General features: G+C 47.7%; 1 protein-coding gene across 1 annotated transcript; it reads right to left on the bottom strand.

The window, feature by feature from the left end:
- Positions 1–241: 241 nt before the first annotated feature.
- On the bottom strand, positions 242–9,780 carry LOC110484927 (acyl-CoA (8-3)-desaturase). Its single transcript, XM_021555917.3, has 12 exons — positions 9,517–9,780; positions 7,032–7,142; positions 6,558–6,755; positions 5,687–5,788; positions 5,427–5,555; positions 4,268–4,328; positions 4,082–4,158; positions 3,498–3,595; positions 3,091–3,187; positions 2,806–2,885; positions 2,296–2,421; positions 242–2,088 (listed from the first exon to the last, which is right to left on the bottom strand). Exons 1-12 carry the CDS (start codon positions 9,712–9,714, stop codon positions 2,037–2,039), a joined length of 1,329 nt encoding a protein of 442 aa, XP_021411592.1. The 5' UTR covers positions 9,715–9,780; the 3' UTR covers positions 242–2,036.
- Between the last annotated feature and the right edge of the window lie 4,567 nt (positions 9,781–14,347).

The following is a 14,347-nucleotide window of genomic DNA, read 5'->3' on the forward strand; positions in this document are numbered from 1 at the left end:
AGTTTTACCCTTCAGGGCTGTGAATCTGCCCATCTGTGTTATTTTTCCTGGTTATCCAGGCACTTGGTCTGTTGTATGGTGGATGTTCTCTCCTTACTGTGGCAGAGAAAACACAGGAGAAGCACATTCTGGAGAAAGAGGTTTATGACAGCTCTCTCTGTAGCTGTGGACAGCCATTTGTTCCACTTTTACAGAGTGAAGACTCTTGCACACATGTATTTTACTCTGATGACAGCACAAATTGGTAAGATAAGAAATTTTATTAATAGACTTCCCTCCATCCACAGTAGTAATATGAGGGAAAGAAATGGAGCAGGAAAAACCGAGGTAAAACAATAACTAAGGCCCACTTCCTTTACGGTCTTAATCAACAGGTATTTGATTGTATGATGTATTGTTATTATATTATAACAATAACAATATTATATATATTATATATGTATTATTGTATTATTATTCCCATTACAATTTTATCCTGTGCTTAAGAACACTCTTGGCCTGAGAAGATCTATTTCTTCCATTCTATCAACACCTCATCCTCATTTTTGATGTTGATTGGGAAAAAAATCCTCAAAATCAACCCATCCCTCCTGGATTCTAATCCACCAGTCCCCGGAGGACCAGGATGATGGAGCATCTTCCTCAGTGATGTGGCAGGTGCTGCATCCTGGTTTGGCATCTGAAACGTTGGGGCAGTAAATTAAAAGGCCCCAGGAAAGGCAGTAAGACTATTCAGTAAACCCCACAGGATTGGGGTGTGTTTGGAAGGCACATCATCCAAGAGAGGGAGACCAGCAATGTTTTGGCTGAGGTGTGCCTGTGGATATGCAGCTGAATGAAAAGTTAAACACTTTTAAACAGTAGTCTGACCCCCACCACCTTTCTAACTTTCTTAGATTTTTCTGCTGCTCAGGCAGGAATGCCTCACTCTCCATGGGCTAGGAGGCAGGAATGTTCTCCTTTTAACAAATCACCCAGAGGTCCAAAAAAGCCCAAAGCTTCAGGCAGCCACAGAGTGATTATGATCACCTTTCACACAGAATCATTGTAGAACAGTTTGGGTTGGAAGAGACCTTAAAGCTCAGCTCATTCCATCCCCTGCCATGGTTTATTGTATTCCACTAAACCAGGCTGCTCCAAGCCCTGTCCAGCCTGGTCTGGAATGCTTTTGCTTCCTTAGTCACTCTTGCAGGGATCCTGGGTATGGATGGGACAGGTTTCTCTCTCTTCTGACTCAGTAATGGCTTCATACCACTCCAAACTCTGGCAGGGAGGAAATCCCTTGCAGATCCCCCAGAGAATGTCATCAGTGGCCAAATAACGCAGAGGCTTCCAGAGATGTGGAAGGCAGCATTCCCACAGAATATGGCATATGGAAAAACTTCCACTTTCCTCTTCCCCTACTTTAATTAGGGCTCTAACTAGATAATATTCCTAGAGAACTGCTGCCTGCACCTCCCCACCCCATCCATATATGTACAAACTGGTCAGGGAGCTCCCTATTACAAACAGGGATTCAAAAATACTGAACATATCCAATTCCCTAGACCTTCCACATTTCCCTAATTCTCACATTGCTTGATTTCATGCTGTCTCAACTTTCTTACTACACTCACACAAGAGCCATCCCAAAAAGCCTATGTTAGATAAGAAGCTTCCCTCCTATATACTCAGCAAATAAAGGATCAGCAGATGGAAAGGAACCTGTTCCCAGTCCCAAAGCTGCACCCAGCTTGGTGGGACACAACCTCCTCCATCCAGCTTCTCCCCAAAACTCAGCACCAGAGAAGAGGAATGAAAGAAGCACAAGAAAAAATTAAGAGCACACATTACAAAACAAAAACAAAAAAAAAAAAACCAAAACAAAACAACAAAAAAAAAAGGAAAGATCATATTAATTACATTCATCCATGGAAATAAGCAGCACCACCTCCCCGAATCTGGCTTAGTCAGCTCTCCTCAGTGCAAGATCTTCAGGGTGACCACCACAGGAGGCAGCAAAGCTGGGGAACTCCTCTGCAGGGATCCATTGCTGCTTACTTATGTAGATAAGCATCGAGCCAGAGCTCCCCTGAATCTTTCAAAGAGCTGCCAAGAGAGAGAAACAAGGGAATGAACCCATGTTCCATCCAGCAACTCATGGGGAGAATTCTACAGATGAAGCAAAGGAGAACATGAAGTGATTTGGGCCAGAAGGGACCTTTAGAGGCTGCCCCTCCCTGTCCATGTCCCTCCCCTTTTCACTCCACAGCACTGACAACCCTTGACTTGGGAACACAGCGGGTCAATACTCACTGCACGATGTCTGCGAAGGCTGTGAGCAGAGGCTTGCACTGGTACTCAATGCCATGCTTGGCACACAGGGACTTCACCAGAGGGGCCACCTTCCAGTAGTTGTGCCGTGGCATTGTAGGGAAAAGGCTGTGGGAAAGGAGGTGCTGATTCAGTGGCATCCCTGATCACCACATGGAATCCTGGCCCTGCTGCTCTGCCTAATTCTGGAAGTGCCCCAAGCTCCCCTTGTGCCAAAGCCATAGGTGCTCTGCAATGGTCCCTCTCGTGTCCCTTCAGTGCCTGTGCTGGGAACTCTCCCCTCTGTGCCATGCAGCTCAGATCTGAAGTGGTGCTGGTGCTCACTGGTGCTCCAGAAATTTTCTTTTCGGAGTTCCTGTTCCGCCCCCACACAAAGAGCACAAAATTAACCCACGTTATCTTTTGTTCCTGAATCAGCTGATAGAGGGACCTCTTCAGCCCTGGTGTATCTAGCATTCCTTGGAACTATTCCCAGCCCCTGTTTCCACTCACTGGTGCTCGATCTGGAAGTTCAGGTGCCCACTGAACCAGTCATTGAACAAGGACTGATGAACGTTGCAGGTTGCCTGGAGCTGAAAGAAAAAAACAAGAAGTCCTGGTTTAATTATTATTTTAGCAATGCCCCATCTCAAACACAAGTTTCTCATCCCCACAGGAATTCTGGCTGGACACAACAGCTCCAGGAGTTATTTCCAGCCAACATGAGGTGGCCTGGCTGAGACAGATGGACATTACGCACCCAGAACTGTCACAGATCTCCATAAATAGAGGACTCACCTGGGTAGAGAACCAGTCCACATTCTTATCATAATCAATGTGCATGGGGATGTGATTCATTTGTGTGACCCAGACAAACCAGTTGCTTTCTATAAACCTGTGCAAAAACAAAAAACCATCACAAATCACACACGCGTGATGTGACAAGTCAGTACAAAACACTTGTGCACACACCAGCTGGTTGTTGCCTAACAAAATAAACACCAGAAATCCAAACAGATCAGACCTATACACACTTTCCATCTCCTGCACCCTGACAAGAAACCACCCCTGTCCCATTGAAAGGATCAGGAGAGAGAAGAACAGGGAGTGATGAGAAGAATAACTCAAGGGCTGGAGGAAAGCTGATACAAAGGATTGATACAAACTGGGCAGAGAAAATGTTGGAATTGTAAGTTGGATGATACCTGACTAACAGGTGGAGCCCCAGGGTACCCTTCACACCCAGGAAGGGCAAGTAGGTGAGGAAGAATCGGATATAGAAGGACAGCATCCAGGCAAGGTCCTGTAGTACAGGGGACAGGGAAAACTTCATTAGAAGGAAGGATTTCTGACTTCTGAATTTACCATCACTCCCTTTAAAACCTCCCTTAATGTCTTCTACTGATCAATTTTTCCTCCCCAGCTTCATCACAAAGTAACCTGACACCAGCCATTCCCTGTGCTCAGGAATTACCCTGGTTCCATGAGCCCAGCAGAGGGCAAACACCAGACAGGACACAGGTGCTCTAAAGCACCACGTTTCCCTCTGGATCTAAAGAGGAACCAAGCAGTGAGAAAACCAAAACACAGAACACCAGAGAACATCTTTTGTTACCCAGAGGACCTTTCACAAAGAAAGGCTGTGGAAGATCTCCCTTTGGCAAACACCATTCCCAAATCTATACCCACATCCCTTGCTGCATACACACACATTTCCCAGTAAATCTGGCACTGGAATTCATCCCTAAACCCAGGAGAAGCCGCCCTGGCCCCCATGGAGCTGACTCACCACCCACTGCTTCCGCTGCACGGCAAAGTAGAAGATGTACCACTGGAAATAAAGGGGCACCAGTGCTGGGGGACCAACTGGAGGGACAAACAGAGCCATGAATTATCCAACAGGATGGGATGGAATGGGAAAACAAGGGGTAGAGTGACTGCTGGCCACGGAACTGCAGAGGGGAAGGTTACTCACTGATGAAGAAGTACTTGTGCTGGTGGTTGTAAGGCATGAATTTCTTCTTTTGCACACCAAGCTGTTAAAATACACAAATTATTCAGGCCTGTGCACACACTCCTAAACTTCCAGGAGATGTTCTACCCAACCAAACCAACATCCACCATCCCCTGGAACCTCGGCTGGGATGAGTTTTCACCCTGTTCTGGGTGCAGAAGGCTGCACACACACAGCGACCTGCACAGGAAGCTCTGCCCCTACAGAGGGCACAAGCTGCCTAAAAATGCTGAAATAGAAACCCACACGAACAGTTCACTGACAAAGCAGAGCTTCAGAATTAAAAAAAAACCAAGCTACAGTAGTGTTATGATACTGTTCATGAAGATGGCAGTGTGTGGAACTCCCAACTCCTTGCAATTAGTCTGGGAAACAGAGAAGTGAGCATCTAGGTATGAAACTGTATCCACTGGAATGAGGGTGAACAGATTATCTTCCCTCTGAGGCTGCTCATTTTTCAGTGTTTGCTGTACAAACATAAGAGATCAAGCCACTGGCTTAAGGAATGCCATTGATATCCCTGTACATGTTCAAACTAATTCCCAATAGCCCAACCCTTAATTTCAATATAAATCAGAGCATTTAAAGTGACACTATGAATTTACATAGCTTTTTTTTTATAGGACAGCAAATGCCAAAGCCACTCATTTAACTGCAGAGCTGTACCAGAAATAGAGCTGGACTCCAGATGGGCACCACTGTGACACCCACTGCCAGGCTGAGACCACCAAAATAGCTTCTTTGATCAGGAATTGTAAAAGTTCCAGACAGCCCTGGCTTGTCATCTGCTGCTTCAGATAACTACAATTAGTCACACTGATCTTGGCAAAAGAGAACAAGTTGTAATTCTGATCTTCATAAAACTGAAATTCTCTCATCAAGGGCAACAGGAACTTGTAATCATGGTAAATATTTCATTCTTATCTTCTGACACTGCAAAAATAACTCTGAGTGAAGTTGTAACTCAGAGTCGCTGGAATATTATTGAGGAATATTAGGGACTAGTAAAAGGCAAAGCAGCACTATATAAAATCAAATTAGTGTCCCATCTCCAAGCTCTCTGCAGCTTCCCAAATTTGAATGCTATTGCTGTCACCTCCCAGCTCCCCTCAGGTCTCACCTCCACAGAGAGGGTTTTCCCCAAAGCAAAAAACAAGGGGTGCATGTTGACATCAGGATCCTTCCGGAAGCAGTTGGGTTTGGCGTGGTGCTGGAAGTGGAGGTGATTCCACCAGCTGGCCGGGGCTCCCTGTGGAAATGGATGAGAAGAAAGTTCCCTAAAGCAGGTGGATCTTCTGCCCTCAGTTCTCTCCTTATCCTGGGACTGGTTCTGGCTGCAGAGCAGGGCTCTGGCAGCCCCTCCCCACGGCCAATGCTCACCTTGAGGTGGCCGATGACAAACTTGTGCACCCAGTGATTCCACCTGGACTTGCTGAAGACTGACAGGTGTCCAAAATCATGTTGGAGCCAGCCAGCCTGGGCCTGGAATTAAGAAAACAACAGTGCTGCTGGGGAAAAAGAACTGTCAGGAGGATCTGTGTCTGAAAAGGGCTTTCATCTCCCACTCCCATGCTCCTCACGACATATCCCTGGATAGCAGAAGCGCTTCCACTGCCAGGGCCCAATCCCAACTCTCCTTTTTCACTACACACCAGTGCCCTCCAGACTCTGCCTAATGACTTTTAGTCCTGGACAGTTGTTTCCATGAGAAGGGAGAAAAAGTCATGGGAAGAAAAAACAGCCACAGAGCTGAGAACCAGCATTTATTCCCTCACAAAACTGCTCTGAAATCAGCAACAAAGTGTCCTTTAAGGAGCAGCTTGCTGCTGCCTCCTCCAAGTACTTGTAATTCCAAGGGGATCAGCTGGCCACGGGAGGAATAGCTGGGGCTTTGAGAGCTGCTCTGCCCGCTCCTCTAACTCCCTGCAAGTTCCCATGGGAACACAGCGGCTTGGCCCCTGCACACTGCCTCGGAGCTCTGGCACCGTGGAGCTCAGGAGCAGGGCACGGCTTTCATCATGTGAGGCAGGCTGGGATAAGGAAGGCTTTGATGGAATATGGGGAGGAGAAAGTGAGGCAAAACCTGAGCTACCACAGCAGCATGTGTAGCTTTGCCTTTTAGTGGAATCCAGAGAGAAGCAGGATTTGAGGAAGTGAAGTCCATAATGATAAGATCTGTTCCCTGCTGATGGCAACAAGCACCTAAGTCCCAAATTTGGCTTTTTGGGGTTATTTTTGTGTAGTTGCTCACCTGGACAGTGCCTAGAAGCACAGCAGAGAAGAGGAAAGGCACTAAGGATGCTCCAAAATACCAGATGATGAGCCAGGCTGCAACATCCAGCATCAAGATGTGGCAGAGACAGAGGATGAAAAAGGCGTGGTTGGGCTGGAGAAGCCCCATCCTCTCCACGGTCGCACGGAGCTCACGGAAATCTTCCACCAGCTTTTTCTGTGAGGAGACCCAAAAGCATCCACTGGTCAGAAAATGCCTCGGGAACATCAATAGAAGCATAGTTTTCCCTCTTGGGGATGAAAAGGAGGAAACCTGAGGGTCACCTGGAGACAAATCTTTACTAAAACTACAAATAATGATGTGAAATGAAGCTTCAGCCAACAGTGATTCCCAGGAGATCTTATGATTTTATGTACAGGGAGTTCTGCCTGCCAGTCAGAAAAGTTAAACAGTACAATTTCAACCCTAAAACCAAGTTTTTATGACACTCACGTTCTTGCTGGGCTCAAAGCTGGGCTGATCTGGAGCCAGTTCCCCAATCAGGAGAGGGTTCATGTACTTCCTTACCAGTGCCTTGTCAAGATGAAAAGCAATGAAAGGATCCTGAAACACAGATAGAGGAACAGGATGAAGAAAAACCATCATTCAGCAAAAGAAATCTATTCCATTATATGCTGGACCATTCAAAAGATTCTCGTTGGGGAAACCAGTTACTGCTATTATTTAAATAGGGTGTCAATCTCCATGGCAACCAGGTGAAAAAACTCACTAGTGGCTGTTATCATTACAGATTCTGTCCCAATATTTAAATTACAAATCTTGCAGGCACACATGACACTTTGACATCTAATTCCTGATTTCCCATTTACCTCCTTTTCAACATTTCTCTCCTGATGCCCAAATTACCATATTTTTACAATCTCCCTCAACCTAAGCATGTGGATTTTTTTAAATTTTCTGCTATATAATATTTGCTTGCTGGGCATCACTTTGTGAGATTCCTGCACCATGCATTGTTTTTCACTATAATTACTAGGCCACCACTGTGTGCTTTTAAAATAAAATGTGCTTTTAAAAGATCTCTAGTCAGGAAAGGGGGTTAAAAAACTGGCTGGTGTTGACAGCTCTAGGTCAGCTGTAGCATCCTCCCTGCCCAGGGTCACAGAATAAAGGAGGGAAAAAGAGAGGGGAACCAACATTTGCATTTTCTCCTTAGAAAAGGGGGTGGGGGGGAATGGGGAGGAGTATGTGGGCAGAGCAGGGGAGGATGGTACCACACATTTAGACCAATCCTTTCCATGGAGGCTGTAAAACCTGGAGTGCAATCCCAGCTGGGGGTTAGGGGACAGCTGACTGCACCTTCCAGAAATCAGAACAGCGAACCAGAGGAGTTCTTCCTTTACTTCCCATTTTTTCCTGGTTTTGTGGAGTCTTGCTCTTTTGATCCCCAGGAACAAAGCCACGGGAAATAAAACTTGGCAGGGGTTTCTGAGTGGTCAGCAGTTCAACTGCAGCCAGCAGTGGCACTGATATCATCACCATCACCTAAAGAATGCAGCTGGCTGCAATCCCACCATGCAGCCCTGCTCCCTCCACGGGCTGACCCTTTTCTGCTCACAGAAACTCAGAATGTTCGTGTGAGAAAGGCCCTTCAGAGCTCATCTCAATCCTCCCTGGCACAGACACCTTGCAGGTTGCTCCAAACTCCACCCAGCCAGGCCTGGAACACTTCCAGGGATAGGTCTCCACCATTTCTCTGTGCAATCTGTGCCAGTGGCAGGGCTTTGAAAACACACATGTGCACCCTACCATCATGAAATGTTGCTAATTAACTTGTTATTTTTGGCTCTAAATAATATTCCTACCATAGGTTCTTCACGTGGAGATCTCAAGTTCCATCCTGACTGAAACACAGTCTATCAACACCATCCTAGAGGGAGATTCCCACCCCATATCCACCCGCGGGTCCAAACACGTGCATTTGGAGAAATTAATGGAAAAGGCACAAGCAGACAAAGAAGAAAACATCACTGGCAAAGCCACCCCACACCCGACTCCAGCAGCATTTACTCCGCTCAGCAACAGCGGCTGGCACTCAGACACGAATGATTCATTCCTTTATCGTGACTGAAATACGACTTTCAGTGACATTCTGCTCTAGTGCCATCTCTTGGGTTGGGAAGTTCGAGGAGGGCGAAGGCACCCGCGCGGCGAACAACAACTCTGTCACCGCGTGTGCCACACGGGTGGCAGCACCCGCTACTCTTACGTGTGCAAAAACTACTGAGCGGATTCGGGATTTTTTTTTTTTTTTTTTTTCTACCCGGCTGCGGTTTTTCAGTCATTCCTTCAGCAGCGCTTCCTTGTAACAACAATCCCAAACAATTCCCGGCGGAGCGTGTGCGCGCTGTGTGTTCCTTGCACACCGCTGCCGCCGCACTCGTGTGTGGCACAGCCGAGGGTCCAGGCGTGCGACACAGGCTCCCTGCGTGCTCCCAGCCACAGGATCCCGCTTCCAGCCCCGGGGATCCTGCTCCAGCCCCGGGGATCCTGCTTCAGCCCCAGGGATCCTGCTCCAGCCCCAGGATCCTGCTCCCAGCCCCAGGATCCCGCTCCCAGCCCCGGGGATCCTGCTCCAGCCCCAGGGATCCTGCTCCAGCCCCAGGGATCCTGCTCCAGCCCCAGGATGCCGCTCCCAGCCCCAGGGATCCTGCTCCAGCCCCAGGGATCCCGCTCCCAGCCCCAGGATGCCGCTCCCAGCCCCAGGATCCTGCTCCCAGCCCCAGGGATCCTGCTCCAGCCCCAGGGATCCTGCTCCAGCCCCAGGATCCCGCTCCCAGCCCCAGGATCCCGCTCCCAGCCCCAGGATCCCGCTCCCAGCCCCAGGATCCCGCTCCCAGCCCCAGGATCCCGCTCCGCGCTCACCCCTCCTCCGACCCTCCCCGCCGGGCTGCCGGGGCCGCAGCCGGCCGCTCACCGTGGCATCCTGCCCGGCATAATGGCTGATGACCCGGGAGCCCCCCGGGTGCCTCCGGCAGAAGCGGCTGATGTCGTACACCTTCCTGTCGATCACCAGCCAGCGCTCCTGCGGCGCCGGCCCCCGCCCGTTCCGCTGCCCGATCTCCTCCCAGGTGAAGCTCCGCATCCCTCCCCGCACGGGCTCCGAAGCCTCCATGGCCGGGATCGGCTCGCCCGGGCCCGGCTCGGCTCGGCCCGGCCCGGCTCCGCCTCCCCGGGGCCCCCCCGCCCACTGGGCTGCGCTCGCCGTGCGCCCGCCCCCGGGGCCCGAGAGGGGCGGCCGGGATGCCGGGGCGTGCGGGGGGACGGCGCGGGGCGGAAGGGAGCTCGGGCTGTCCGGGCTGGGATGGCTCCCGGAATCATTTAGTTTAGAGCAGCGAGGTCCCCAGCACTGCCCAGCTCATCAGTCACAGAACCACGGGATCGGTCGGGTTGGAAGGGAGCTCTGGAGATCGTTCATTTGAACGCCCTGCCAGGAGCAGGTGGCACAGGATCCAGGTGGGTTTGGAGACTCCAGAGGGGGACACTCCACATCCTTCCTGAGGTCCCTGAGCAGCCTGTCCCAGTGCCCTGCCATCCTCAATGTAAAGAAGTTCTTCCTCACGTTGGGGTGAAGCTTCCAGAGTGTCTTGTTGCTGGGCACCATGGAAACACGTCTCCAAATGCCATATACACGCGGCTTTTAAATCCCCCCAGCTGCTTCCATCACTGCCCCAGACAGTCTGTTCCAGGGCTTGTTAACCCTTGACAACAATTCTCCCTGATATCCAACTTAAACCTCCCCTGGCACACCTTGAGGCTGTTTTCTCTTGTCCTGTCACTTGTTACCTGGGGGAGAGACCGACCCCCAGCTCTCTCCACTGTCCTTCCAGGTGATGCCTAGAAAGGCTACCTGGAACAGAGGCTAGACAGAGTTAAAGAATAAAGTAGGCATTTATTAAAAGGCCTTCAAAGGATACACCTTAGGCAGTACAAGAACCGGGCCGTGTCTCTACCCAAGATGAACCCAAGATGGATGACGGGTCATGAGTTTTCACACTTTTATAAGTTTTGGCCCATTTACATATTGGGGTTAATTGTCCAACCACAACTTCAGGTTATGAAGTCCCATCCTCCCAGTTTGCTCTCCTCAATTCGCCATTGTTTGCACTTTTTGGGCCTGAAGCTACAACAGTGTCCTTGGTTCTCAGGCTGGAAAAGGATTGCTGTGTCTAACTAAACTGTGAAGAGAACTTGCTAACACTTTATGTGAAGTTCAGAGTTCTGTACTAATGCTGTACAGAATCTGGAAAATATGAAAGCTAAAACGTAAGGTATCACAGGGAGTTTCCCTTTCTCACACTCAAGTTCCTTCTTTTGAACCATTTTTACAACCTGTTTTTCCTTATTTCTACGCTGATTATGACATATCTTCCCCATCCTTGATTTTGCTTCCCCTTTCCAGCAGATCCCTCCCTCTCTTCCATCTGTTCTGCCTCTCCCTTCCAACTGCCTCAGCCTTTCCTGTTGCTGAGGCTCCTTTTGGCTGCTCATGCCTGGATATGCAGCCAGAGGGAGGGAAGGTGTTGCCACAGGTAAATCACATGAAAACCCTGCAGATGATTCTTCAGATAGCAGAATAACACTGGAAAAGTGAATGATGCTAAAGCAGACAAATCCCTCTGTGTGGGACTTCATCCATGTGAGTTACAAATTAAAATTCCTCTCCCGACACTCATCTCCCTGAACTCTCCTTATTGATCCAGGATTTCTTTGTTTCCATTCACACCTTCCAATCTGACCTAGTTACAGCAATTCCAGTTGAAGGTAACCATAGAAACAAAGAGCCACCAGGCCACATCACCTGATGGCTACATCGCATCTTGGAATTCTGTGCCTGCAAAGCACTGGATGCAACATTTTTATTTCCTTCCCTTCAGCAATTCGTATTAATAAACATGAATAGATGTTTAGTATCTTTTTAAACATAATTATATTCAGAACAGTGCAGTAATTATTTCAAATTCTGTTTTCTCCCATCATTAATTGCACAACTGAATATTTATCCTAAATTTAGTCTATATTTATGACCTTTTATCATGAATATGGAGAACACACAAAGAACAGTTTTCTTTTTCCTGTATTTGTTAAAAGCAAATAAATTCCATCTTCCTACATGAGTTAAACCTTTGGATACTTGCTTTGAGGAATCTTAACAGGCAAAAAGCAGCACTAAACTTGATAAAATCCCCTCTTGTTCGCTTCATGTGCTTCCTCTGGTTTCAGCAGCTATAAGGGCTGTTAATGCCTTATTAACACATATTAAACAACACGACTTGGAATTTTCTTCCAAGCTCCTTCTGACATGAAATCCCTGGCTGTGACTGTTTTCCCCTCAGCAGATGATTCAAGACAAGCCATGGAGGCTCCTGGAATCACCAGCCCTAAGCAGGGAAGGTTTCTGTGCCCTGCCAGTTGCCAGCAGTGCTTGTTTGCCCTGCCCTTGCCCCACTCGGGACCTCTCTCAATAGGTGTCTCAGAGACAAGAACAGGACCTTTGTCGTAAAAACTGACAGGAAAACAAAAAAACAAACAGCTGCTGTTATAGACACACCAGCATCCTGCATCCAGCTGGGATTCCTGGCATCAATCCCTGCTGGAATACAATTAACCAGGTAAAATGAGTCCTTCGGTGCCCTGACTCCTTGTTTTACCTTCACTGCTTCCACCCCTGTATCTGCTGTCACCATCATGCTGTGGCCCAGCTCCCCAGGCTACCATGAACCACCAAAAATCCAAGTGGAGGGAAGAGATGCTCTTTGGTTCACTCCTCTGACCAGCCTGCAAATCTGGTGACTGGGGATCACCAGAATTTGGAGAAAATATATTAAAAATCCTTATTCTACTCCCATGATTTGGCTGGAACATGCTTTAAAATACCCAAGGGACCTGGGTGGTGAGGGATCACTAAATATTTGGGCATCTGGTGACCAAACCAGTAATCAGGGAAAGAGGGAGATGGGTTGAAAGGATTCCAGCCTTTCTGTTCTCCTTTTAGAGAAAATGAGTTACAATGATGGATGGTGAGGTCCGAAACCACAGGAAAAGAGAAATAAAAGGAAAATAACAAATGCTGAAAAACAGTTTAAAGGGCAGAGTCTAAAAGAAGACTCAGTTCTTGGCTTTGATTCAGCCTAAGAAAAGCTGAAGATTCCAGGCACAGGGGAATTGTGGTGGCATGATTTACAAGATTCTGTCATCAGTGCAATTAAAACAACCACGCTGATGAAGTAAATGCAGCAGGAAACCACTAATTCAGTCATTGTGTTACTACCAGGGAAGAGCCTGACAGCTACCTGTAACACCATTCCTACACCAGGCTTAGGATCCACTACAAGGATCTGTGTAACACCAGCAGAAGAGGGAGAAACTGGAAATATTCCCTTTATTCTTGTTGTGTTATTGGGAATGAGCTGGAATACTGGAATAAATTGGCCTAAGTGAGTTAGTGTTGTACCCAGAACCCTTTGTTAGGGTTGCTAACACTTCATACTCACAATAAAGTCTTGATTTTCCATACAAACAGTGTAACTTCATGGAATATTTGCTCAGTGCTCTACTCTAATAACTGAACTGACTGTTAAAATTTAGATGCAAAAAAGACTGAGATTTGTGAGGAGTTTGCATCTTGGCAGGAAAAGCACTCAGGAATCACTCTGTGTAAGGGAGGAGATAAAAATAAGCATCTTATTTTTTGTCCTCCAGAAGTCATAAAATCAGATTAGCAACTGAAGGAGTGAGGTGGTGATTGTGTAGAGTTCTACACTTTGGAAAGCAAAACCTAAGCAAGGAAAAAAAGGAAATGATCCATTTATAACGTGGGAATACCAGCAGGACTTGGACTGGAAATCATTACAAAGCAGCATCAGAACAGAGCATTTCTCCCCTGATTCCTGCCCTGCTGCAGTGTCTGCTGCTTTCTGAGTGGGATTCCCTCCCCTGCTCCCCTGGCAGTTTGTGCCTGACCTTGATAAACCCACGGGCAGACCAGGAGCCACTGCAGAATGTGGAACCCCTGCCAGCCATGGCCACACAATGGGGATTTCTGTTCCTTTTGTGGTTGTTTCCCTCGCAAAGTTCCTGAGCTCTCAGCCACTCTCCCAGGACTAGAGAAAAAGTGGAATATGTCAGAGTAAAAAAAATATCAAGGAAATCTTTGGTAGCAGTTTGTTTTAAATGCATGGACTGCTACAGCATTCCCACCTAATCACTGGGTTCCTTCACCTCAGGCTCCAGCCTTCCACTCCCTGCCCAGCTGTTTCCCACTATGTTTGAATTTATTATTCAATTCAATATTTATTTTTATGTTTAGAGTTCCTCAGCCTTTCCCTTTTGTGAAAGACAGGGGAAACCTAGGGTCCTTTATCTCCTTACATGTATTTTTATGTGGCAGAAAGGAAAAAAGGTATCAAAAAACTATTAAAAGAATCAAAAAGTTTAAAGGTGCAACTAAATCTGATTTTCACTCTATTTTTCTCCCCAAATCCTCAGTTCCTGCGTTCTTCCCCTTCAGAAAGCTGCTCTGTGTCTTTTCCTTGTTCACTACTCTTTCCTGCCTTTTCCCACCACATGCCTTGGAGCCATCTAGCCTTACCAAGTTATGGATCTCATACTATAAACTGTGTGAAAAGGAGGATTTTCCCTGCATCCGTGAGGACTGCAGCTCAGCTGCAGGGCATTTCGAAGTGCTGGTGCCAGTCTGTGTGCTGCTGTCAAAGTCTAGTCCTTTCTAAAATCCAAATTAAAAGAAA

Source organism: Lonchura striata, chromosome 5 (genome assembly GCF_050655825.1).
Source record: "Lonchura striata isolate lonStrDom1 chromosome 5, ASM5065582v1, whole genome shotgun sequence".
Lineage (NCBI taxonomy): Eukaryota > Metazoa > Chordata > Aves > Passeriformes > Estrildidae > Lonchura > Lonchura striata.

Excerpts from the sequence above, each read along its gene's own strand:
- LOC110484927 (XM_021555917.3), bottom strand. The coding sequence starts at position 9,714 with ATGGAGGCTTCGGAGCCCGTGCGGGGAGGGATGCGGAGCTTCACCTGG. Across the intron at positions 6,756-7,031 it reads GCTTTGAGCCCAGCAAGAAC|AAAAAGCTGGTGGAAGATTT; the intron begins GTGAGTGTCATA and ends GTCTCCTCACAG. Across the intron at positions 3,596-4,081 it reads TGCAGCGGAAGCAGTGGGTG|GACCTTGCCTGGATGCTGTC; the intron begins GTGAGTCAGCTC and ends CCTGTACTACAG.